The 27,694-nt window shown below is 41.2% G+C and overlaps 1 protein-coding gene across 1 annotated transcript; it reads right to left on the reverse strand.

Moving 5' to 3' along the window:
- Nucleotides 1-236: 236 nt before the first annotated feature.
- Nucleotides 237-27,694, reverse strand: VTCN1 (V-set domain containing T cell activation inhibitor 1). The gene is made up of 5 exons (XM_003806288.5): nt 27,630-27,694; nt 17,450-17,797; nt 13,969-14,247; nt 8,107-8,276; nt 237-5,719 (listed from the first exon to the last, which is right to left on the reverse strand). Exons 2-4 carry the CDS (start codon nt 17,607-17,609, stop codon nt 8,152-8,154), a joined length of 564 nt encoding a protein of 187 aa, XP_003806336.2. The 5' UTR covers nt 17,610-17,797; nt 27,630-27,694; the 3' UTR covers nt 237-5,719; nt 8,107-8,151.

A 27,694-nucleotide genomic window follows, 5' to 3' on the forward strand; every position in this document is an offset into this window, starting at 1 on the left:
AGAATATACAAAAAATTAATTTCAGATTGGATTAAATATTTAAATGTTAAAAATAAAACATGGAAGCATTAAAATGTAAAGATTAATTTTTTGTATAATTGAGGGCTACAGAAGGCCTAAGTACTAAGGGAAGTACTTAAATATAAAGATAGAAACCAAAATAGAAATTATTGATAGATTTGACTATATAAAAGCAGTGTGGTGGGTCATGGCAAAGAGGCTAGAACCATATGTAATCTATTCTCAACATTAGTGGACTCAGGAGGATTTAATAATTACATCTGTTCTTTCCAGGTATACTTGAGGCCAACAACAAGGAACACATAATCTGGTCTCAGGAAACATTTTGCATCATCTGGTAAAGGGATTTCTGCCTCATCAGATTACAGACTACATGTGAAGCCTTGAAGATAGCTCCAAGGAGATGCGTGAGCACAAGGCAGTGTCCTCACAGTGAGCTAGGAAGAGGCTTGCACTGTCACTGCCAGTCCCTTTGTGCATCAGAGAAGGCCTAAGCGTAATTGAGCAGTCATTGCTGTCTCCTCCAGGGAGAGGAACCATCCTCCTCACAGATGGCTGAAGATCTTATGAAGCTGAACCTCCCAACAAATCCTCATATTTTGATACAAATAAGAATATGATTGTCAATATTCATACAATGTTTTAAACCTTATGTAGCAATTTTGCACATTCTTATACTCTTTCAGAAATATTGTGGGTTGTGATGATAGATTTGGGTTTGAATTCTGGTTAACCTGTTGGCTATGTGATCCTGGGTGAGTTACGTAACCTCTCAGAACATATTTTCTCCTCTATAAAATGGTGATGGTGATGGTGCTAGGGTCAAAATGATACCACCTTATGGGATAAGGATTGGATGAGAGAAATACCTAGCTTGACCCATAAGAGGCACTCCATTTCCTTCCCTTTTATAAAGGTGGTTATTTGCATCAGTAGACCTCAGATTTCCACAATAGTTACATGTTTATATAGGTGATGTGTTCTCTTCAAACATGTCTCATGTTACATGGTGAATTTTTTTTTAAGAGATAGGGTCTCACCCTGTCACCTAGGCTGGAGTGCAGCAGCATGATCCTAGCTCACTGCAGCCTTGAACTCCTGGGTTTAAAATATCCTGCCACCTTAGCCTCCTGAGTAGCTGGGACTACAGGTGCATGCCACCACACTTGGTTAATTAAAAAAAAATTTTTTTTTGTAAGGACAGGGTCTTGTTATGTTGCCCAGTCTGGTCTTGAACTCCTGGCCTCAAGTGATCCTCCTGGCTTGGTATCCCAAAGCACTGGGATTACAGGCATAAGCCACCACACCTGGCCTCCCAGTGATTCTTAACTCAGCAATGGGGCATGGAGGCGTTAATATCTGTATTGCTATAAAGCACCCCTGAGCCTCCAGACTGAGAATTGTCAGTCTACAGTATGATACCCCAAGTATCTCTCACAAGTTTGATATTTTTGTGATACCTTATTCTTCACTCTTAGTAGGTTTATTTCAATAAAGTAAGGCTTTGCTTATATGGGAGGGCAGTGCATTAAGCTAATGCAAATTATAGTTGATAAACTACCTTCTCATGTATCGCTGAATGCCAGGAAGCATTTTTGTTGGGGGCAGTGCTGGTGGGAGTTTTGATGGAAGTAATAGTAGAGAGATGGAGAGTACACAAGACCTAGAGGAGGGTTGATTGAACCATAAGGAAAAACAGATAAAAGGGAAGGTGAGAGGAATTGAAGACAATTATCATTTTTCTCATACAGCCTCATTTAGCAGGCTGAGACTTGGCTGTTTCGGGAGTACCTGCTGCCTCTCACTAGAAACTGCCATCTTTATGCTATCACCCTGTCTCTCATCCAGTCTTACCTACCTGAGGTATAAGACCTGGACTCACCACTTGAGTTATACATGGCTACCTGATCCATCTCTTCAAAGTCATATTAAATACTATAAGATTCTCAGATTTAATCTGTCAAAACCTAAATAGTTCTCCCTATAATGATACACGAATGGTTACAAATAAAGTTTGGAAACTGCAAATTAGAAAACTAGAGAGAAAGGAAGTGGTTCCAGTCTACCATGAGCAGCTCATAGGCTAGATGAACTGAACATAGCTTTTGGTTTGTTCTAAGGAAAGGATATAAGACCAAAGTGTCCATAAAGTTCTTATTTAAAGTAACTTTTAGAGTTTGGGGTAAGAGATCTTTCAATTGAAACTACTAAGAATACTTCTTAGGCCAGGCAATTTGAATTGATGAGATAAGATAAAGCTGAAGGTCAAAGTTATGACTTTGAGAAGAGTCAAGGCAATGCCATCATCAAGGGAGCCAATCTTCCAGTGGACAGGGGCTCCTGGAATGATAACTACAGACCTGCTGTTTCCAGGCTGCAAATTAATTGCATTGGCCCAGCAGACACCATCAGTAAACAAGCCTGCCAGGGAATATCTACTTGATCCTCTTTCACAGAGCAAACTTCCAAGGGCTGCCTGGGTCCCATCCTTATTTTGTTATCATCTTCAAGTGAGTCCAAGTGCACAGCAATGAAAAAAATGCATGTGTAGACTAAAGAAAAGAGTAACATAACGGTGCATTGGACCATGAAGTGATAGATAGCTTCATGAGGAAAGAAGAATTTTGGAGGGACCTTGATTATGGGTAAAATTTAAAGAAAGATGGGAGACAGCAAATGTATCCATACTTCTGGAATGTTTTAGCTTTTGGCACTTAGGTTTGAGCATCCCCAGATGTCTGTGGTGTACCTCATAATCTGGTCCTTGCAGTTGGGCTGATGTGATAACATCTGTTATCTAAGGTATCTACTGTGTGCTCATGGACAAGGCATCTGTTTCTGTGACTCTGTTTATTTTCATTGATGACTCCCATATTGAAACTCCTGGGAATGATTCCATGAAAGATGAAATAAGCCAAGGTTCGAAGGAGCAAACAGTTCAAACACATAGTAACATAGTGGGAATTAGAGCAGCCTGATGGATGTGTGGAGACTTCACCAGCTGGAAGCAGACTGGGAATTACAAGTTTCATCAACAGAACCAAAGCACATGACATACGCCACAGGGCAGAATCCTTATTATGTAATAATAACCCCTGCACACTTCTCTCCCCCAGTTAACAATGCACAGATTGAGGTCATTGTGTATTTACAACCTGGAGATAGCTGACAGCCCATACTTCACCTCGAAGTTTGACTTGTCTGTTCCCTCAAATGTGTCGACACTTCTGAAATGTTTTCTCCTTTGGCACATCGGTTTGAACATCCCCAGATGTCTATGGTGTACCTCAAAATCTGGTCCTTGCAGTCGGGGTGATATGACACATCTGTTGTCTAATGTACCTACTGTGTGCTCATGGACAAAGCCAAATAATTAATCTGGGCCGGGATTGTTCATGCTTTCACAGTTTGCTTTCTCAGTTCGGTTCGGCATTGATCTCTTCTTGCAGAAGGCCTATATTGGGACCAAACTGGGAATGCAACAGGGCAAAGTTGGTCTAAAAATCCTCTGGGAATTTTCCATTTGGCAATTAAATTTTCTGTAGATTACATCTCTCTATCAATTACCAGTGTGGCTTTTATAATGTTATAAAATCTGAGCATAGCCAGTTACATTTCTTTTACCCTGAGTCTCTGGGTCTTTATCTGAAAAATTAAAGGACTAGAAAAGATGACTTTGAGTTTTTTATAGCTCTAATGTTTGAGAATTTAATAATTTCTCAGTAGTGAAAGTCAGATTTCTTGACAATAGAGCAATTAGTTTGTCCACCTATATGTACTCTCCTACATGTATCTGCCTGAAGCCCATTGCTACTGGTATCTCCCAAGATGGAAATGTGCCAGGCTGGTATAAGCCCAGTGGAATTTCACTAAGAAACTAGACCCAGCCACTCAGCCCATACTCACAGTCTTATCTTTCCTCCCATTCATTTACCCATTCGCTCAACAAACATTTATTGAAGGCCTGTTAAGTGTTAGGTACTAATCTTTAGAACCTGCTCTATGGCTTTTTAGTCCATCTTCCCTTCACTCACTTTTTTTGACAAACCAGGCAGACAATGGTGTAGGAAATGTATATTTAATCATTCTCTTGAACGATCAGAACTCTAAAATCAGTTTTCTATAACAACATGTAATACAGTCACCGTGGCTCCAAGGTCCAGGAAGGCAGTGGTTAACACATGAAAAGTATGGGAAGGGGGCTGGAAACAAAGTATTCTTTTCCATCAAAGCTTCATTCCTCAAGGCCTCAATTCAAGCAGTCATTGTCCTTGCTTTCAAAAGTCTGTGTGTGCTTCATGGAAGGTATATGTTTGTTGCCTTAATTTTAATCGTGGCCAGGCAGGGTCTGGAGATCTAAATTCAGAGTAAGAAAACCTGAGCTAGAACTCAGGCATTTCTCTTACAGAACTTGGCTTGCAGGGTAGAATGAAGGGAAAGAAACTTAGAAGCTCAACAAGCTGAAGATAATCCCATCAGGCATTTCCCATAGGCCTTGTCAACTCTGTTCACTGAGAGATGTTATCCTGGTGCCCGATAGAGTTCTGGCTCTCTGTGCTGAGGCAGCAGCCAAAGAGACAGAATGCTTATTTGCCAATGACTAATGTGAGGAAGCAGACAGATTTGTTGGCTCCCCTCTTTCCAGGCCCTTTTCTACTCAAAACCAGGGTTTCTTAGCCCTGACACAGTTGACGCTTCGGATTGGGTAATTGTAATGGGGAGACGTCCTGTACATGGTAGGAGGTTGAGCAGCATCCCTGGCCTCTATCCACTAGTTGGTAGTAGCACTGTATCCTCCTCCACTCCCTCATTGAGGTAACCAAAATTGTCTTCAGACATTCCCCCGGAGATGGGGGGCGAAATCACCCCAACTGAGTCCCACTGCTCTAGATGCTATTGAAAACTGAGGTCTTAGCTGTCCACGCAGGATGGAAAGGAGAAGCCTCAGAGCTTGTGATGACATAATGCCATATAGTCAAGGTGAAAGGCCCTTCCCTGGACCATTCACAGATGAACATCATCTGAGAAATAAACCCGCATTTGTTTGTTTAAAAAGAAGGTGCTCAGTTTATTTATAAAATCGGTGTCGCCGACTGCTCTGTTTATGCTAAAATTATGATCATTTTTCTCAACTTTGGCATTTGTCAGTTGGGAAGAGAAGCCAAGGCACCTTTGGAAGCATCATAAAAAGTGAATCATTTGACCCATTACTAAAATGCAGCCGCCCCTGAGTTGCGAAGTGGCAGTCAATTAGCAGCGTCTTAGGGTACATACTACAGCTTAATTTGTGGAATATAAGATGTGGATATGTTGGGATAGACTTTCCAGGGGCTTCCTCAGAGCAACATTACAGCACATATAACTAAAAATTCAGAGACAAAGAACATGCACTATCCTGTCCTCTCACTCCCCAGGTGACAGGCAGGGGGAGGTCCCTGAGATCTGGGGATGCACTTGTCTCCACGTGCATTTTACTTATCACTCTTAACACACTTGTCTAGTTCACATGAATTATTTTCCCAACTTCTAATATGTCTTTGAAGATAGATTTATCTTGTTCATATTGGAGCCTTCTGCTCTTGGCTTCTTTTTGTTTCTTGCTCTTGTTTGTTCACTCCAGACTTCTAGATATGAATTCATTTCCTCCCAGAAATATAAAACTAGATCATATCTGGTGGTGAAATAGTTCTGTAGATCCCTGGGATTGTGGAAATAACAGCAATAAGATACCATTATAGCCATTCACAAAACGATTATTGAGAACTGAGAGCTTCCCTGCCACTGCGTGGTGTATCTCTTGTTTAGAAAGGGGCTTATTTTTCAGTATTTTGACGTTGTTCCATTGAGGCCACATGGTCCCATGGGTTGCTGGGGAAAAAGAGATGGCTTGAATCTCTCCTTAACGGGGTATCATCCCAGTGGCAGTCTCAAGGAAGAGAAGAGATGGGTCCTTATAGTAAATGAGAACTGAGAGGAGTCTGGGCAGGCTCCTGAATAGAGGTGGAAAGGTGGTTTCTGCCTCAATTCCTAACCAGGGAGTGTGTGTGGCCTAAAATGCCATTACCCATTATAATGTGTGTCTCAAATAATGTTCTATTCATTTACTTTTATCATGATTTTTTTGAGACAGGGTCTCACTCTGTTGCCCAGGCTGGAGTGCAGTGGTGCAAACATGGCTCACTGCAGCCTAAAGCTCCTGGGCTCATGCAATCCTTCCACCTCAGCCTCCTGAGTAGCTGGGACCACAGGTGGACCTCCACGCCTGGCTAATTTTTAAATTTTTTTGTAGAGATGGGGGTCTCACCATATTGCCCAGGTTGGTTTTAAACTCCTGGGCTCAAGCAGTCCTCCCATCTTGGCCTCTCAAAGTGCTGGGGTTACAGGTGTGAGCCACCATGCCCAGCCTTATTCATTTACTTTTTAAAAATCTACTTGATTTATGGTTATTCCTCTATGGTGCCAGGGAGAAAGAGGTGGACTGCAGCTAACTGGGTAATTGTATATAAGCCTACGTGTGCTGCATGTGAACATTATCCATTAGATGTATGTTGTGGATATTTTTTTAAAGCTGTAAATTATTACTCTAAGGGAATACAAGGTAAAGATGAGTCAGCTATGTTATATAGGACATATTATTTAGTTGCAGGTTATTAAACACTCATTTGCAGTGTTGTGGGGAATCAAGGAAAGAAAAAAGTGCTTTTCCCTCTACTAGTGAGATTCCCAAGGGACAGTTTCCTTAGGGAAATCTCTGCTGACAACTGTGGAGGACTGGAAATGATGAAAACTGGCAGGTTTCCTTACAAAGAATCTCCTTTGTTCACTGCACTATAGTGAAATCTTGGAGAACAAGAGAAAGAATGAAAAGAAGCAGATCAACAGATCTTTACCTGCCTCTGAGGACTTAGCAATGTAGGCAAGGAATACATGTACCCTGGAGAGTGTAAGATATAAATCATACATGCATGCCAAGAGGATATAAAATACAAAGACTCTTGGGAAGGTGGGATATAAGCTAGGAAGCATTTTCCTAAAATGGATAAAGGAAGTAGTGGGTATAAATTGCCATAGAGTAGAGAAGATTTCCAGGAAAAGACAGTGAGGGAGGGAGCAAGACCAGAAAGTAATGGTAGTTAGCAGGTAGTGGTAGGCAGCAGTAGTGGTAGGTAGTAATGGTGGGTAGGTATGCGTCTGTGACTTTGACTTCGATATAGTTATGCCCAGAGAGTCACTTTAGGCTCTGGAGCAAAGGAAGGCTATGATGAAATCGTGTTTCAGAATACTTCGATTCTGGCACCGTGTTTCCTATCAGCTAAAACAGGGAAAGGAAGGAGCAGGTACAGTGTTTCAGAACCAGTCTGGGTGTGAGATGATGAAGGCTGGATTAGGGTCAATCTGAGAGGCAACACAGGGGAAAATGTGATAGGTAGGGGTTGATAAGAAATTGACATGCGGGACAGAGGGGAGACAAAAATAGCTCTGAGGCTGTAACCCTGGAGGCTTGGTGGGGATGCCACTGAGTAATATGGGAGTATCGACTGGAACTTCATGATCTCAGCTTTATACACATTTCATATGCAGAAGAATATTCAAAAGGAAATATCCTAACAATAATTGGAGCCAGAGGACTGAAGTGAGAAGGAAATCTCAGTAGGAGGGCTAGTTGGTGAGTCATCTGCCAACTGTCCACAGGGGCCGGCTGGAGGGGCAGGGAGGGGTTTTATGTGAATGATGATATGCTTTATAAATAACAGTGGAATCCAGGGTAATTAGTCAGGGCTAAATATCTCTTTCTTTTCAATAAGTTATTTTGCCTTCATTGATGACTGAGTAACTTAAAAGGTATTTGAATTTACATAAATACTTGAATTGTATGTTATTTTTCCTATGGGTCTGTCAATGAAGTCTATGCTGTTTGCTGACCTAACAAATGATTACCTTTCCCAGTACTAGTGGAAACAATGTCACAGCCCTGGTGTCATTAAATGTTTCTTTCTGTGGCTGATGCTGAAGGCTATCCGACTCTCATTAGGAGCACAAGCACCCACAGAACCAATATCCCACACTATTTGTGATTAATCTCACCTGTTGTAACAATGACTTTGCATGCTTTTTTGTGGCCGAGACACATTATTTTAGCATCAGGTAAGGGCTGAGAGGCAGAAGTGCCCAGCTGATGGCAAAGAAAGAAGAGACACACAGAGAAGCCTTTGAGTTTAGCAGCTGTAGGTGACTCCGCCTTTTGATCTCAGATTCTGTGAAGTGAGAGAAAAAGTTTAGGGTCATACAGGAGAAGCTGGATGTCTTCTTCACATGACTGGTTAGCAAAGAAAAGTACCTGAAAAACAGAACAAGTTGTTCCTAATTCAGGCAATTTTTTACCCCTTTGCCCACCTCTCCGTAACTGGCTTAAAAGTAGAGCTTTCTCTTTCCTCAAAGAAAATTCCATTCTGTGGTCCACTCCAGTGAACACTCAGCCGAATGAAAAACTATACCAATAAGAGATTGTTATGGGTTACCAAATAAAGAATAGGCTAAACAAACAGCCATGGCCAGTTCTTGGCTTGAGACGCATTTTCCCTCCAGGCAGTGATCTTTACAGGATCCATGTCATTACATTAGCTTTCATCATACCACTATAAAGTGTCTAGGAAGTATTATTCTCATTCTGAAGCAGAGAATGGTAGATGTAAAGAAATGAAATCATGCTTCTTTTGCTCAATTTCCTCCCTAGACAATCCTATCTCTTTTATTTCATTTCAGCTCTGTCACTTACCAGCTATGTGACTTTAGGCAAGTTACTCAATGTATGTGCTCCAGTTTCTTCATCTATAAATAGGGCTAGAATACTAATAACCTACTTCATAAGGTTCTTATGAGGATTAATGAGTTAATGCATGCAAAGCACTTAGAACAGTGTCTGGCCTATAATAAGCACTCCATAAGTATTGGCTGTAAAAACGACAATAAAGCCAACATCACTCAAGCCTAATAAATATCACTTTCATGCTAGTCATTTCCAAGTCCACCTCCTTAGTTTGAACTCTGTCCTGAGTTCCACATCTAGATTTCCAGTTGCTGCTAGATATGTCATTTAAAAACATAATTATTCAGTAAATATTTCTGAGTACCTACTATTGGGGTTCAAAGAAGTCCAATAAATAACAGCCTCTTCCCCAGCTTAGCTCTGAACCAATTAAAGAGAAGGACAAAAAAATAAGGCAACTGGAAGATCAAAATATCACCTTTAGTGCTGAAAATATGTTAATAGAGAATGAGGCTTTGTAGGTAGGCAAGTGGGCTACAGCCGAGACTCCCCACTGTCAGACAGAACCAGACTGGTGCAAGTCTCCTGCAGGAGCAGATTCTACCCCTGAACAACTGACGGCCTGCAGGAGCACAGCAGAATGTACACGGGCTTCCTGAGAGTCAGCAAAAACAAAAAGAAAAAGAAGGAGCTGAGCTACTTATATCCAGCTGCTCCTAATATACTCATCAATCAGATAAATTAATTCCTTGTTCTCTGGGGAAGAGTGAAAGAGGGAGGAAGAGAGAGGCTAAAAAGATGACACTGGTGGGGATCCCTTCTCATAAAAGGAAATATATGGAGTAAGGGTGTAGTGTTGTCCCCAAAACCTATCACGTGCTGGCTATTGTGCTAAGCACTGGGCATCTCTACCTGGGTACACTATGGGCATTTCAAACTCGACATCTCTAAAACCCTTATCTACTCCCCACACATATTGCTCCTATGTTTTGGGGTGGGTTTTTTTTTTCTGGTAGCATCACCAACCTCCTAAGTATCCTGGGTAGAAATATCAAACCCATTTTGACTTGTGATTTCTTTTGACTTTCACATTTGCATCGCCAAGGACTGTACATTATTTTGTTTATACGACTTTTGATTCTTCCCCCTTTTCTTTCCCATTGCCCCTGCTCCAGTTAATACTCTCATAATTTCTCCCCCAGACCATTACTGTAAGCTCCTGACTTCATGTCTTCCCATTTTATCCAAACCATTTTTTTTCTTCTTCAAAACCCAGCCTGAACTCTGCCTTATCTTATGGATCCACTTCAGTCATAATTAACAACTCTTTCCCATAGATACTAAATCTACACTGTGATTAACTTCTCTTTCGATACTTATGCTATTCATTTCAGTATCTCGGGGGCTTAAAAAAGTACTCTGAACTTACTTGGCACACAATAGATATTTGTTAAATGAATGACCTAAATTAGCAGTATAGGCAGAGAACACAATATGTAAATCCCATGGCCCTACTTGTTTAAAAACATGCATGGAGCACCTACTTTGTCTATAACAATAAGAAATTCTGCTATTTTCTTAATTTTGAGCTACCAAAAGTTGTATTTCATCCTAGCCTGGCACTTCGAACACTTGTTTTGATGTATCCAACAAACATGTAAAGAAGACAGATCTGTTAATTGAATAAAAGGTGTGCTCAATGTCTATGTCTTGTTCAGTTGTGGCCCTTGCTACTAGAAGACATTATTTACACAGCTTGGAGCTTTTTACTGGGAACTGGACTGAGATACTGTTGTCAGCACCCATTGTTTTAAATGACCAATACTTCAGTCCCTCCTTCTCTTCTGGGAAGGCCTTTCATCTGATACTGCCTCATTGGCCTAGGTATGGGCAGCTGACCCAAGTGGAGTCAAAGTCCTTCTTGGGAATGTAGAATGAGACTGATGAATTGAGGTTCAGTCTCACCACTCTCTTGAGTAAGAGATTTTTAAATATAGGAATGCTTGGCAATCACGTCTTGCCATATGGACTAAAACGAGAGTAAAGAGATAATTAAGTAGAAATGAGAGACAAAGAATCTCAATGAGATTTAAGTTCCTGGTTCCAGTTGATCCTGAAGTCAACTGAACTTCCTGTCTTTGGTTCCACAACATTCTAGTACACTTCCTACATTTCCCTTTCAGAGTAGATTTATTTATATTGGTTTTCTGTTACAGGCAACTAATAATCCTAACCAGGATAGTTGCCAATTTGTTCCTCAAGATGGTGCAAGAGCTCTCGCTCTCATATATAATTTTTTAATTAGATACTTTTTAAAAATTGCAGTAAAAACAAAATTTACCATCTTAACCATTTTTAAGTGTACAGTTCAGTAGTGTTAAGTATATCCACAGTTATAAAACAAATCATTAGAACTTTTTCATTTTGCAAATCTGAAACTTTATACTCATTAAACAAAAACCTTTCTCCTTCAACTCCTCCACCCTGCCCTCTGCTAACCACCATTCTACTTTCTGTTTCTGTGCATTTGACTGCTTTAGATGCTTTGTTTAAATCATATAGTATTTGTCTTTTTGTGACTGGCTTATTTCACATAGATAATGTCCTGAAAGTTCATTCATGTCATAGCATATGATAGGATTTCCTTCCTTTTTGAGCCTGAATGGTATTCTACTGTATGTGTATACCATATTTTGTTTATCTACTCATCTACTAATGGACATTTTGGGTTGATTCTATCTCTTGACTTTCATGAATAGTGCTACTGTGACCATGGGTGTTCAAATATCTCATTCAGACTCTGAATTCTTTTGAAGGCATACCCAGAAGCAGGACTATTAGATCATATGATAGTGTGTCCGGAATTCGTTCCTTCTGGTGGGTTCTTGGTCTCGCTGACTTCAAGAATGAAGCCGCAGACCCTCGCGGTGAGTGTTACAGTTTTTTTTTTTTTTTTGAGATGGAGTCTTGCTGTGTTGCCCAGGCTGGCATGCAGTGGCACCACCGTGGCTACAGCAAGCTCCGCCTCCCGGATTCACGCCATTCTCCTGCCTCAGCCTCCCGCGTAGCTGGAACTACAGGTGCCCGCCCTCACCATCTGGCTGATTTTTTGTATTTTTTTTTTGTTTTTTTAGTTGAGAGGGGGTTTCACCATGTTAGCTAGGATGGTCTCCATCTGCCGACTTCATGAACCGCCCACCTCAGCCTCCCAAAGTGCTGGGATTACAGGTGTGAGCCATCGTGCCTGACCTGAGTGTTACAGTTCTTTTTTTTTTTTGGAGAGTGTTACAGTTCTTAAAGATGGTGTGTCCGGAGTTTGTTCCTTCGGATGTTCAGATATGGCGCATCTGGCGTTGTTTGTTCCTCCCAGTGGGTTCGTGGTCTCACTGACTTCAGGAATGAAACTGCAGACCTTCACAGTGAGTGTCACAGCTCTTAAAGCTAGTGTGTACCCAAAGAGTGAGCAGCAGCAAGATTTATTGTGAACAGCAAAAGAACAAACCTTCCACATCGGAGACACCAGCCCTACCGGGTTGGTGCTGCTGGTTCGGGTGGCCAGCTTTTATTCCCTTATTTGGCCCCGCCCACGTCCTGCCTATTGGTCCATTTTACAGAGCGCTGATTGGTCCATTTTACAGAGCGCTGATTGGTCCATTTTACAGAGTGCTGATTGGTTCATTTTTACAGAGTGCTGATTGGTGCATTTACAATCCTTTAGCTAGACAGAGTGCTGATTGGTGCATTTGCAATCCTCTAGCTAGACAGAAAAGTTCTCCAAGTCCCCACTCGACCCACGAAGTCCGGCTGGCTTCGTATCTCAGTAGTTCTTTTTTTTAATTGTTTTGATGACACTTTATACTATTTTCTATAGAAGTTGCACCATTTTACAGTCCCACCAACAGTGCATGAGGGTTCCAATTTTTCCGCATCCTCACCAACATGTTATTTTCTGTTTTTGCCTTATTTTGTTTTTAGAGTAGCCACCCTAATGGGCATTAGGTGATATCTCATTGTGGTTTTGACTTGCATTTCTCCAATGATTAGTGATGTTGAGCATCTTTTCGTTTGCTTTTTAGCTATTTTTACATCATCTTGGGTTGAATGTCTCTTCAAGTACTTTGCCCATTTTAAAATGAGGTTATTTGATTTTTGTTGTTGTTGAGTTGTAGGAGTTCTTAATATATTCTGGATTGAAACCCCTTAAAATGATTTACAAATATTTTCTCCCATTCCATAGGTTACTTTTGTGTGTGTGTGTGTAATTTATTTTTTAAATTGATATATCCGAGTTGTAGATAATTTTGGGTTCATATGTATAATTTCAAATTAAAAAATCATAAGAATATGATTTATTCAGTTAGATTCAGCAAACATTTATAGGGTACTTATAATGTGTAAGGTATTTTGTGCCCAGTGCTAGGCTTGATTTAAATGGCAGCCTCCTGACATACTCCTTTCACTACAGTTTGAATCCAATTTAGCCCCAGGAAGGATGGTCTTAAAAGTCAAAATTCGGTCTATGCATTTTCTTGATACTACCACTCAACCTAAGGTTTTGTATGCACTAAAGCACTGCAGGGAGACTAGGGTGCTGGGTCTTCTCAGCCAGCTCTCAGCTAGGGTGCTGGGAGACCAGTTCCATCTAGGGGTTTCGGATTAATCCTGAGCCAATATTAGTGGGATCATGAGTCAGTCCCATGAGGGATGAATAAAACTAAGTCAGACTCCAGACTTTTAGTCTTCAGATTCACAGCCTTCTCAAAGGCAGGGTGGAACCAAACCTTGGTTTCTAGCCTGTTTTGGAGGGCTTGAAGTCCAGCTGAACATATCAAAGATGTCGAGTAATTAATTATCACTTCCTCACTGCTGTAGCAAGGTAGTTCTACTGAGTTACACAGAACCTCAGAATCCTAAACACTGTTCTCCAGACAACCAGTCAATGAGAAAGCATACAAGATGAAACCTAATTGCCATCTTTGACCTATATGCCATACATATTGTTTTGTGTTGGGCTTTCTCTTATGTAATACAATCTCAACTGGAATTGAGTGATCAAATTCTTAGTGAAGAGGACTCTAGAGATTTTTGTGCCTTGGTATATATCTATTAATGAAGTTAAATTTTAATTTAGATTTTACTCTTTCCCCAGTAAATCCATACAAAAGCATGGAGGAACCCACCTGTCACTTTGATATCCCCTGTTGCTTTGGCAATGTCATTTTCAATCATACAGGAGTATGTGTTGTTGATCGTAGCATTGTAGAGCACAGACACAACCTTCATGGTCACATTCTCAGAGTTCAGCTCAAAGCTGGTATTGGAGACTTCCGAGAAGTTGGCTCCCTGGTGAATTTGGGATGCCCAGACCACTGTGGGCTGGGGGAACCATCGGGGAGCCTCACACCGCAAGGTCTCTGAGCTGGCATTATAGTCCACATTCACTTCCGGCATGCTGAAGGCTGCAGGGTCAAAAGTCAGAAAGGGCAGATGCCAAAGTCAGACACATAAGACAATATAGCCTTTGAAGCGCTAGGTCTTAAAAATGCAGTCATTTTTTTTTTTTTTTTAATCATTGAAGCCACTCAGTACTTCCTCAGAGGTCCACCTGTGTATGGCCCATTGTATTATAGGTGCGAATAATTATTTGCTCATAGTATTGCTATACATCACAACCCTTTGGCCAATCACAAACCCCAAGGACCTAAATTCTAGGTATATTATTGTTACAATAGAAAATTTTCTCCAAGTAAGAGGAACTTCAGTGGTCATAAAAAAGCTTATCCCTTAGGGAAATTAGGCATTTTCCTAGGGATCTGTGAAGCTTCTGGATTTTATGTATTTTTCTCCCTGGAGGATAAAGTTAGGGTGGGTAGGGAGAAGGAGAAAGAAGAAACAAACAGCATTCATCTATCACCCACAGAAATTCCATCCACAAGCTTTGTCATCACAGGGATTTGGAGTTTGCTTGGGTAGAGATTGTCCAGCTCTGGTATCCAGGGATAGAAACAGACATTTGTTTTCCTCCAAGGTAATTCTCCTCGCAGGAGAGTTAACTGCATTTTGAAATTAAGACTTAGCTTCCCCCCATATCCAGGCAGAGAGACAGTTGTGGAAAAATGTTTAAGCCTGGACTTTTTATTGGGGTAAAATATAATTTATTAATTTATTTGGCATCTTCCTTTACCTGGGACTGAGTTGGTGCTGAGTAAGTAGTAAAAGGAAAGCCCTTGCCTAACCCTTAAGGAGTCTGTTCTCTAGCAGGAGAGACAAGACTCATGCTCGGAGCGGGCAGGGAACACGCTCTTGGGCGATGATGTGGGAAACTAAGTTTACATGACAATGAACCACCATTCACTGAGGGTATATTCTGTGCCAGTACTGTATTCCAGACCTTATTTCATTTGATCCTCACAACACTCCTGTGAATACTATCATCCCCATTAAAAAAAAATCAACTTTTAATTTTGAAATAATTTCACGTGTACAGAAAAGTTGCATAGAAGGTATAGAGTTCTGGCATAGGCCTCACCCAGTTTCCTCTAGTGTCAACAACTTAACCAATGTGCATTAGTCAAAACTGAGAAACTGGAGGCCAGGCGCGGTGGCTCATGCCTGTAATCCAAGCACTTTGGGAGGCTGAGGTGGGCAGATCACCTGAGGTCGGGAGTTTAAGACCAGCCTGACCAACATGAAGAAACCCAGTCTCTACTAAAAATACAAAATTAGCCGGCTGTGGAGGTGCATGCCTGTAATCCCAGCTACTTGGGAGGCTGAGGCAGGAGAATCACTTGAACCCGGGAGGTGCAGGTTGCTGTGAGCCGAGATCGTGCTGTTGTACTCCAGCCTGGGCAACAAGAGCGAAACTCCATCTCAAAAAAAAAAAAAAAAAAAAAGAAAAGAAAAAAAAGAAAAAAACGGAGAAACCGCCAACGGTATATTACTATCAACTAAATTCCAGATTTGATTTGTATTTCAACAGTTTTTCCACTAATGTTCTTTTTCTGTTCCAAGATTCCTTCCAGAACAACACCATGCTTTTAGTCATCATGTTGCCTGAGTTTCTTCTAGTCTGTCATGTTTTCCCAATTTTCTGTATATTCCATGACCTTGACAGTTTTGAGGAGTACTGGTTAGGTATTTTGAGGAGTACTGGTTAGGTATTTTCCACGACCTTGACAGTTCTGAGGAGTACTGGTTAGGTAATTTGTAGGTTGCCCCTCTGTTGGAATTCATCTGATGTTTTCTCCTGATTAGACTGAGGTTACAGGTTTTAGAGAGGAAGAGCACAGGAGGTAAAGTGCCCTTCCCATCACATTATATCAGAAGGTACATGCTGTTAACATGACTTATTAATGATGTTAACCTGGATCACCTGGCTAAAGCAGTGTTTGCCGGATTTCTTTGGAAGCTGGACTTCACTAAGTCCAATATACCCTGAGTGGGGTAGGGAAGGTTTCAAGCTCCACTTTTTGGAGGGAAGAGATCTAAATAAATTATTTGGAATTCATCTGTAAGGGGAATTTGTTTCATATCCCTCATTTATTTAAATAAGTATGAAGTCATATGTATTTATTCTATACCTTTGAGTTATAATTCAATACTATGTTACTTATTTTGTTGCTTAAATTGTTCCAGCTTTGCCATTGGAAGCTCTTTCAGTTGGCTCCAGTATCCCTTTGACATGACCCCATTTTAAGATGAAGAAACTGAGGCTCAGAGAGATTGCTTTGCCCAGGCCACTGTACTTACACAGGTCTGTTTCTAGATCTGAGCTTCGAATCATTGCATATACATGTTATGAGGTGTGCAAGAAAGACATGTGCATACTAGTTTAGGCTGGAAAGGCCCGGTTTCTGCCTATCCTTCAAGGCTCCCCTCAAATGCCAGCTTCTCCAGGGGACTTTCCCATCCCTTCCCTCCTATGCATTTGAACGGGATCTCTCTCTTCTTCTCAATCACTCCATTTATATTTCTCTTAAAGCATTTGATACACTTTACTAATTATTATCATTTACAGACTTTTATTATCTCTGTCCTGACCCCTAACTCTGTGAGATCTATATTATGAGCTCTGTAAGGGTAGGGGAAATCTCTTTAATCATTTTTGTACTCCTCACAGTACCTGAGTCCCTTGTATATACATTCAGAAAACATATGTTAAATTGGGTTGGCAACAAAGGGTGGATTTCATTGTTGCAGGGGAAGGGGAATTAATGAGTTTATAGGACAATGTTGTTTTCATTTTGGTTAGTTCCCTTTGAACTTCCAAAATGCACTCACTGTCATGAGTCTCTGAAGATACTGATTTCAGGATTGCGCTTGGGTCTACTTAGCGTGGAAATGTCCCAGGCTAGGCTGCTCTTATTAGCTGTACCAGGGGCTGCCACAAAAGAGGCTACATTTATTTTTTTGAATAGAGAACACACCTGGAAATTCTGAAGCAGAGAGAACCCAGAACAAAAGATTTTTAAGGCCTCTCTTATAGTTGGCTCCTTCTGGGGTTGGTGTGAGTCTTGGCCATAAAATGGCAAAAATAGCTGTTAGCAGAATTGGGAGCATCATTGTCTGATATTGATCACAACATATTTCATAAGCAACTCATAATCTTTAGCCTCAAATACTTTTGGTGCTTTAAAAAATCTCTCTCCAAAAGTAACTCACCTCCAGTTTTATACTCAAGGTTAGCATTCCCCTTGCCTTTAGAAGTGATGATATAACATTTGTAGGTGCCAGCATCTGTGAGTTGCACGTTTTTCAGCCGCAAAGAGGCATTGCCAACTATCACTTGATCAGCAAACACTGCTGTCCGGCCTCTGAACATTTCATCCTGCTCCGACAGCTCATCTTTGCCTTCTTTGAACTCATGGACCAAGCCTAAAACACCTTCCTTCAGCCATTGTATCACGATATCAGAAAGTTTGATGTCAGGTTCAAAAGTGCAGCTCAGGATTCCATCCTCCCCAATGTTCCCAGCTGAGGCGACAGTAGTGACTGTGATGGAGTGTCTCCCTGCAGTTCAGGAAGCAAAGATCAATGCTAAGGGAAGCCTTGGAACTTCTACAACCAAACCCTTCATTGCTGAAAGCCAGACAGAGACTTCTGTGATAAATTAAAAATATAGAAGAACATGAGAGGCAATAAGAAGAGAAAGAGCAGGAAGACAATCATTTTGATATATATATATATATATCGCAGATCTGTCATATATAATGGCTTATGTAAGACCAAGTAACCCAAACCTTGAGAACACATTGGACTTGGGGTTTGAAGATGAAAATTCAAGTCTTGGCTTTGTCACTTAATAGCCATGTAACCTTCAATAAGTCATGTAACCTCCTTGGATCTTAGAAAATTGGAGGTAACAATGTCTGTCTTACCTACTATATTAGTCCATTTTCATGCTGCTGATAAAGACACACCTGAGACTGAGAAGAAAAAGAGGTTTAATTGGACTTACAGTTCCACATGGCTGGGGAGGCCTCAGAATCATGGAGGGAGGCAAAAGGCACTTCTTACATGGTGGTGGCAAGAGAAAAATGAGAAAGATGCAAAAGCAGAAACCCCTGATAAACCCACCAGATCTCATTAGACTTACTCACTACCACAAGAACAGTATAGGGAAACTGCCCCCATGATTCAAATTATCTCCCACTGGGTCCCTCCCACAACACATGGGAATTATGAGAGTATAATTCAAGATGAGATTTGGGTGGGGACACAGCCAAACCATATCATTCCATCCCTGGCCCCTCCAAATCTCATGTTCTCACATTTCAAAACCAATCATGCCTTCCCAACAGTCCCCCAAAGTCTTAATTCATTTCAGCATTAACTCAAAAGTCCACAGTCCAAAGTCACATCTGAGGCAAGGCAAGTCCCTTTCACCTATAATCCTGTAAAATCAAAATCAAGCTAGTTACTTCCTAGACACAATGGGGGTACAGGTATTGGATAAATACAGTCATTCCAAATGGGAGCAATTGGCCAAAACAAAGCAGTTACAGGGCCTATGCAAGTCCAAAATTTTAAAGCTCCAAATGATCTCCTTTGACTCCAGGTCTCACATCCAGGTCATGCTGATGCAAGAGGTGGGTTCCCATGGTCTTGGGCAGCTCCACCCCTGTGGCTTTGCAGGGTGCAGCCTCCCTCCCAGCTGCTTTCATAGGCTGGCATTGAGTGTCTGTTGCTTTTCCAGAAGAACAGTGCAAGCTGTCAGTGGATCTACCATTCTGTGGTCTGGAGGACAGTGGCTGTCTTCTCACAGCTCCACTAAGTGGTGCCCCAGGGGGGACTTTGTGTTGGGGCTCCGACCCCATATTTTCCTTCTGCACTGCCCTAGCAGAAGTTCTCCATGAGAGCCCCACTCCTGCAGCAATCTTCTGCCTGGGCATCCAGGCATTTCTAGACATCTTTTGAAATCTAGGTGGAGGTTCGCAAACCCCAATTCTTGACTTCTGTGCACTCACAGGCTCAACACCACATAGAAGCTGCCGAGACTTGGGGTTTGCACCCTCTGAAGCCATGGCCCAAGACCCTTTTGGGCACAGCTGGAGCAGCTGGGATACAGGGAACCAAGTCCTAGGCTGCACACAGCATGGGGACCCTGGGCCCGGCCCACAAAACTATTTTCTCCTAGGCCCTGTGATGGGAGGGGCAGCCATGAAGACCTCTGACATACCCTGCAGACATTTTCCCCATTGTCTTGGGGATTAACATTCAGCTCTTCATTACTTATGCGAATTTCTGCAGCCAGCTTGAATTTCTCCTCAGAAAATGGGTTTTTCTTTTCTTTCACATTGTCAGGCTGCAAATTTTCCAAACTTTTATGCTCTGCTTCCCTTATAAAACTGAATACCTTTAACAGCACCCAAGTTACCTCTTGAATGCTTTGCTGCTTAGAAATTTCTTCCACCAGATACCCCAAATCATCTCTCTCAAGTTCAAAGAACTTGAAACCACAGGGACCTAGCCATTGCTTTGCACCCAGAAAGCAGCCAATAAAATACTTGTTTGTTAAGTGAACAAATGACTGTTAAAAGTGATAAAATTTAATTTGCAAGCAACCACATGTAAATATTACTTCTCACAAGAAAATAAACTATTCAGACTTGCAAACAAACATAGGCTCAAGGAGGATTATGCTGTCTGGCCTCCTATGACTCTCCAGGCCTACTGACCACCAGAGATTCTTTTTTTTTATTTTTTGGAGACAGAGACTCACTCCACCGAGATTCTTGTGTGACTTGTTGAGTCAAAGGACAAAAGGGCCCCATGGAGATGGGCTAGAGGCAGGTACCTATTGATAGAGAATTCTATTAAATGGGCACAGATTTTAAGCATTTCATTTACCTCTAAGATTTCATTAAACCCCTTTAAAATTGGAAGACTGAGCCACTTACTGAAAATTAATTATCCAGCTTGTGAGGGCTAATTAACTACCACAGCTCCTGTCTGCATGAGGAAAGTGGGGCTGTTAAAGCAGGGGCAAGACGAAACCTGAGCAGCTCTGGGTTCACACAGTGGGAGTACTATTCAATCAGCGCTCCGTTGTAGGAGCAGGAATATCTTGAAGTGGGGGTATAGGTAACACAAGACAAGGATTCTTTACAGAAACTATGAAGCTGGGGCAGCCTACAGCACTGGATAAAACCTGGAAAATGAGCTGTCCTTTGAAATGACTCAGAAAGACAGGTTCGTACATTCCAGTAGCATAGAGAGCATGCTAGATGTCTTCAGCAGATGGTCATCAGCATCTGCTAAAACTCAGCTGTCCAGATGGGCACCACAGTACATGGCTTACAAGGTGGAAATGCAGAGCTTAACCTTGGGGTCAAACCTGTGTGTGTCACTCTTGCCAAAGAAGACGGTGGGGTGGGGAGAACAGTTGCTTCCGTGAGAAGAAATTTAAAAGGACACTGGGCAAGGCCAGATATGGGAACAATGTAGGAAAGCAGCAGAACATGGTGTTTGAGAACATGGCACAGGTACAGGCTGCCTGGGTTGAAGTCCCAGCTCTGCCACTTATTGGATATGTGACCTTGGTCAAGTTTTCTAACCCTTTATTTCATCATTTTTTAAAATCTGTAAAATGGGGATGCTCCCTTAGAGGGTTCCTGAAAGGACTTAATGATACAATGCAGGTAAAGTGCTAAATATAGTTCCTGAATTGCCACATGCTAAACCTTAAATCAGTATTGATATTGATAACCATTATTAACTACAATCATTTGGAAAGATTGCAGATCAGAGCCCCAGGAGGTAAGGAAAACAACATTTCACTAAATGTTTGCTTACAGTGACTCATTTTAAGCCATGAGAGAGTAAGAATGACTATTATACCCATTTATGGATGAGGATAGAGACTCCATGAGGTTAAATGGCTTGCCGAATGCCTTGGATCTAGCTGTTAGTAGAGTCAGGGTCAAACACAATCTGGTCTGGCCCTGAGCCTATGCCCTTTCTACCATATTTTTCTGATACCCAGGGCCAGATTGAGACATGTAGAGTGCCAACCCAATAAGAAGATATCCCTACTTCACTTAAAAATCAAAACAACTAAAAACCACAAAATAAGTGTAAGAAAGGCCCACAGCTGTTTATTTTCTCAGATGACTCAAAGGTTTTTTTGGACAGATCAAATATTTTCTAAATAAACTGTGCAATGTTTCCATTTTGGTGTCATCAGCACACACCTAGTCGGTTTATCCAGTGTCTGAAGCTGGAGCATCATTGTAGTGTGATGGGTCACTCACCAGGTTATTTAAGGGTGTATGTCTGCTGCTTGAACCCCAACAGCTGGGTGGTAAGCCAAGGCCTTGGTGCCCAGCTGAGGAGCAGATGTCCCTGAGAACCTAAACATCCCAGAGAGTATCTGAGAACTCACCAAGAAAAACAGTCTCATTGCAAACACACAGCAGGCAAAGAGCCAGAAAACCAGCTTAAAAGCAGCTTAGATATGAGAGACGGCACAGATCTCTAGGGCTGTCTTGCTGCCACCCAGGAGTGCCCTGTATGTAAGTCCTAATAAACTCATTTACTCACCAAACTGGACTTGTCTAAGTCATTCTTTGGTCTTTCAACAGCTTCCCAGTTCTGGCAGGGGGGTGGGGGTTGCGGGGGCGATACGGGACACATGTTACAGTTCCAGGTTTTGTTTGTAACAATTATTAGGAGGCAGCATCCTGTGGCTTCAAAGGAGGCCTTTCCTGGTTGACCAGGAAATTGTGCAGTTCCTAGGAGGTGCTATATGAATGCGTTAATAATAGCAAATTTTTACTAAAAGCATTGATGGCATCAATATAAATAACAATGGCAGCTGTTTATCACACACAGGTGTGTGAGTGGACTCTCCTTTAATTCTCACAATGACCCTGCCTATTTTACCAATGAGGAAATGTTTAAGTTGTATCCCAAAGGATATACAGTTAGTGTGAGCTCTGAGATTGGAATGGCTCTGATTCTGAGATTCTTCCATTATACAGAGCTGTTCAAAGTCAGAGAGTGCGTGTTAGCGCAGGGACTAGGCTGGGTATGGTTAGGGGCCCTTCCATCACGTCTCCTTCCTTCTTGAAGGCTTACCCACAAGGGCTGTCCTTTAACCAGGGGCTGATTGGAACCCCTCAACCTCTCTTTCAAATGGTCCACCGCAAATGCATTTTATGTTTTCTGGGGTTTTTATTTAGAATTTGTAAGGAGCAGGATGGCTATGAGAAGGTGGCATATACAGCATCAGGAAAGTTACAAAGAAATAGAATTTCTTTCTGTATTGGGGAAAAGTTTTATGTTTTCAAAAGCTGTGGTCTCAGGAATCATGCCTGCAAGGCAAACCATAAAACACCCTTCTCCACTACAACTCTGTGTGAACGTTGTCATTGGTATGGGGTGATGGGTAGGAGTGTAGGTTCGGGAAACAAATTCCCAAGGCTTGAAATACAGCCATGCTCACTTGCTGACTGCTGTGTGTCCTTCCACACATTTCTCATCTCATCATAGTAATAACATCTACCTCCCATTTGTTGTGTGTAGTAAGGCAAATCATGCATGCAAAGTTATTTAGTACAGTGAAGTGCATGAAGAAAGGATTCAAAAGATATTATCATCATGATAAAGTTTAGATATTTGTCTTCACCCAAATCTCATGTTGAAATATAATCCCCAATTATATTATATTGGAGGAGGGGCCTGGTGGGAGGTGTGTGGGTCATTGGGGCAGATCCCTTATAAATGGCTTGGCCCATCCCCTTGGTGATAAGTGAGCTCTCAGGCCCTGAGTTCACATGAGATCTGGTCGTTTAAACTTATGTGGCACCTCCCCACCACTCTCTCTCCCTCTTGCTCCTGCTTTCGACATATGACATGCCTGTTTCCCCTCGCCGTCCATCATGACTGAAAGCTCCCTGAAGCTTCACCAGAAGCCAGGCAGATGCCAGCACCATGCTTCCTGTAAAGCCTGCAGAATCGTGAGCCAATTAAACTTCTTTTCTTTATAAATTACCCAGTCTCAGGAATTTCTTTATAGCAGTGCAAGAACGGCCTAATACATATCATCATCTGCTTAATGCTATTTGCTTAATTTCAATGTCTTATATATTAAACCAGCTAACATTTTATTGAATTCATTTAAAATGTGATAATATGATCTCTGATAAAGGTTATAGTCCTTTTAATAGAGGCAATTGAAAAAATCCAACTAAATAGTATTAAACTAACAAACTGCCCACTTTATCCAAATAACCAGCTGTCACCCTGTGAAATGGGAAGGAGGCAGAACACCTTTTTACTGGCAGTAGTAGAGTTTTAAATTTTTGATGGTACATTACTGGATTGAGCAGACTATTACTTCCATCTATTCACACCTCCATGCATCCATCCAACTGTCCATACAAAAAGCACTTACGGAGCACCCTGTGCATTCAAGGAGCTGAGTACAGTTCTTGAGGTGGCTGTCGCTATGCAACAGGAAAAGATATAAGTAGCAAACCTGCTGACTAACACAGGGAAGTTATGATATTGTGAAAATTCTTGCTAGGGGAGTCAACACCACTAACAACCAAAAGATAAACAACTCTCTAAGAGTTCTGATGCAAAGCCAGTGAGCCTTAGGTCCAAGACAGTTTAGTCATCAAGATTTAGAGTGACAAATAAATACTAGGGTTTTAGTTGAAGGTGATGTATAAGATCAGGAATAGGGTAAATTATAATTAACAGTTAAGCCTTAGTGGCCTGGAGCGGTGGCTCACACCTGTAATCCCAGCACTTTGGAAGGCCGAGGCGGGTGGATCACAAGGTCAGGAGATCTAGACCACCCTGGCTACACATGTGAAACCCTGTCTCTACTAAAAATACAAAAAATTAGCCAGGTGTGGTAGTGCGCACCTATAATCCCAGCTACTCTGTCTCAAAAAAAAAAAAAAAAGAAAGAAAAAGAAAAAAAGAGTTAAGCCTTAGTGAGGAAGGTACCAAAATGTACTTTAGCATTACTATCTTTAAAAGTTATTCCAAAATATTTGGTTTATCAGTCTATATTTTATTTCCTTATAAAGAATATATATGTAAATCAGAGAGCAGTGGCTCACACCTGTAATCCCAGCACTGTGGGAGGTCGAGGTGGGCGGATCACTTGAGGTCAGGAGGTCGAGACCAGCCTGGCTAACATGGCAAAATCCCATCTCTACTAAAAGTACAAAAAATTAGCCAGGTGTGGTGGTGCACGTCTGTAATCCCAGCTACTCAGGAGACTGAGGCAGAAGAATAACCTGAAGCTGGGAGGCAGAGGCTGCAGTGAGCCGAGATTATGCCACTGTACTCCAGCCTGAGCGACAGAGCAAGACTGTCTCAAAAAAAAAAAGAATATATATGTATGTAAACATAAAATGTATATATACATACATGACATTATATACATTTTATGTTTTTATATATACATTTACAAATGTTTTTGTATGTCTGTACTGAAGTATACAAACATAAAAATCCACACATCATAACTGTACAGCTTGAAGAATGATTATAACTTTATTCCATGTAACCATCATCACACCAAGAAATAGAACCTTACTGCCCTCCCAGCAGTGCCCTCATGCCCCTCCTCACTGCTACCTGCTTACTTGTCCCCAAAGGTAATAAGAACCATTATTCTACATTTGACCAGCAGAGATCCATTTGCCTGTTTTTGAACTTCATATGCATAGAATCATACAGAACTTACTCTTTTGTGCTCTTCTGTAGTTCCACATTATGTTTTGCATATGAAAATGTACTCAGTCTCTGTCACCAGGAAACAGAAATTAAAACCACAAAATTCCACAACACCCAGTATTGGTGAGGGTGTGGAGAGCTTGATCTCTCATGCATTGCTGGTGAAGAGTAGATTGACTCATCACTTTGGAAAACTGAATGGCAGTATCTACTAAAAGCTATTTATTGGCCTTTCGGACATACTCCTTGTGAGCTGCTTTTTTAAGCACTCACACTCCTTGTGAGCTGCTTTATTTTGAGACAGTAGAAAAAGAATTGAAAGATGGCCAAGTAAAGCAGGAAGAGGAATATTAATAAAGACAAAAGCCAAAATTAGTAAAATAGGAATACAGATCAGAGAAAATATAAATAAGCTAAAAGCTGGTTCTTTCAAAACTACTATAAAGCTAACAATACCTTATAAATCTATTTTGGTATATGAGAGAGAGAGAAAGAGCAGAAGAAAGAAAAAGAGAAAGAGAGAAGAATAGAGAGAAAGAAAGAGAGAAAAAAAACCGAAATTATGAACAGGAAAAGAAATAAATTAACATAGGAAATCAATATTAGAATGAAACAGCCTAGTGAATTCAGAAACAGATCAGAAACAGAAACATAGGAAATCAATATTACAATGAAACAGGCTAGTGATTTCAGAAACTTGGTTGAGAGAAAACAACCAAGATTATGAACAGGAAAAGAAATAAATTAACATAGGAAATCAGTATTAGAATGAAACAGGCTAGTGAATTCAGAAACAGATCCCCACACATTTGGATACGTGATTTACGACCATGATGGTACTGAAGGGAAGTAGGGGAAGGACAGTGTGTTCAGTAATGGTGCTGGGTTTATTGGATACCATAAGGAAAAAATGAATCTTGACCCCTCTCTTGTACTACATATAAAATTAACTTGAGATGGTTTGCAGATATAAATGTGAAAGACAAAACAATAAAGCTTCTACAAGATAATCTAGAAGAACATCTTCACGACCTTGGAATAGGCAAAGATTTCTTAAACAGGTTACAAAAAGCTCCAAGTATAAAGAAAAGGATCAATAAAAATTAAAATTAAGAACTTCTGCTCACTGAAAAACATCATTAAGAGAGTAAAAAAGCAAAGTGTAGAGTAGAAGAGATTTGGTGATACCTGTAACTAGTTTGCATCCGTGATAAAGAAGGAATTACCTACAAATCAAAAAGAGAAAGACAAATACCCCAATAGAAAAAAATGAATGGAAGATAAAATACACATGTTATTTACTTTTTTTATTTTTAATGTAGAGACAGGGTCTCTTTTTGTTGCCCAGGTTGGTCTTGAACCCTGGCCTTAAGCAGTACTCCCACCTCAGCCTCCCATAGAGCTGGGATTATAGGCGTGAACCACCACAACTGGCCTAAAAAATATATGATTGATGACAAAGAAAGTGGGGAAGGGATGAATGCCTTTTCTAGCAAACACAACTCTAGCAAGTTTTCTTAGCTTCGACTTTGTGACAGTATTGAGTGGCAGCATGTCCACACTGGAGAAGCGTGGCAGAAAGGCCACTGGAATATAGAAAATAAAGTTATGGAGCTTTGGTCACAGACTGAGTTAAAATGAATGTGTTGGACTGAGTCAGGTGGTTTATGAAAAAAAGAGCAGACAATTTGCCTCAGAGAAAAAAGCTGCCAGCCTTAACTCATTCAGTGTCAAAATTAAAGCAGCATCCATAAAAGATGCTTCAGAGCAGTGGCCTATGCAGAAGAGGAAAGTGAAGAGACTCTTCTGCAACTGACATTGGCTAGATACGTTCAGAAACTAACCATCTGTGCTACAGCGGTATCTGTTTCCTACATGGTACAGTAGTCATGACCAGTTGTCTCTTTACCTAAGACCCCTGTGTACAAAGACTTGATATTCTTTAACACTTCAGCTGAAGCTTCGTTGCAAAGAAATCATCTACCCAGGCCAACCACTGACAGAATGGCTCAGAGGCAGCACTTTACCTATGATCCCAGAATGACATCTTCAGCACTGACTGATAGACTACTGATAAACATCTCATTTGATTATCTCAACTAACTTGTGATGTTGACAGTATCTCCCTACTCAAAAATGAGGAAACTAGCCTGGGCACGGTAGCTCAGGCCGGCAATCCCAGCACTTTGGGAGGCCGAGGCAGGTGGATTGCTTGAGCTCAGGAGTTTGAGACCAGCCTGAGCAACATGGTGAAACCTCATCTCCACTAAAAATAAAAAAATTAGCCTGGCATGGTGGTGCACATGCCTGTAGTCCTAGCTACTTGGGAGGCTGAGGTGAGAGGATGGCTTGAACCCAGGAGGTGGAGGTTGCAGTAAGCTGAGATCATGCCACTGCACTCCAACCTGGGCAACAGAGCCAGACCCTGTCTCAAAATAAATAAATAAATAATAAAAAATGAGGACACTGAAGTCGAGGACTTAACTGACTAATGTAGAGAAAGCACAAGAAGTAGAAGAATGAATGCTGTACTCTGAGGTTTTCTGGGTCCAAGCTCTGGGCTCTTTCCATGCTAACGCACTGAGTGATTAGGAGTTTAATGGTGAGGGGTGAATAGATTGCAGTAATGCAAGAAATCACATACCTGAAATACCAAAGCCAATGATGAGTGCAATTGCTCCAGCCAGAATAATGATGATGCTAATTATG

The sequence above is a fragment of the Pan paniscus genome, chromosome 1 (assembly GCF_029289425.2).
Source record: "Pan paniscus chromosome 1, NHGRI_mPanPan1-v2.0_pri, whole genome shotgun sequence".
Classification (NCBI taxonomy): domain Eukaryota; kingdom Metazoa; phylum Chordata; class Mammalia; order Primates; family Hominidae; genus Pan; species Pan paniscus.

What these genes read in the sequence shown, in the direction of transcription:
- VTCN1 (XM_003806288.5), bottom strand. Translation starts at nt 17,609, where the DNA reads ATGTTCAGAGGCCGGACAGCAGTGTTTGCTGATCAAGTGATAGTTGGC. An exon ending in CCTTGAGTATAAAACTGGAG is followed by an intron (nt 14,248 to 17,449) that starts GTGAGTTACTTT and finishes TTGACCCTGCAG; the next exon opens with CCTTCAGCATGCCGGAAGTG. An exon ending in AGGGGATATCAAAGTGACAG is followed by an intron (nt 8,277 to 13,968) that starts GTGGGTTCCTCC and finishes CTCACTTCACAG; the next exon opens with AATCTGAGATCAAAAGGCGG.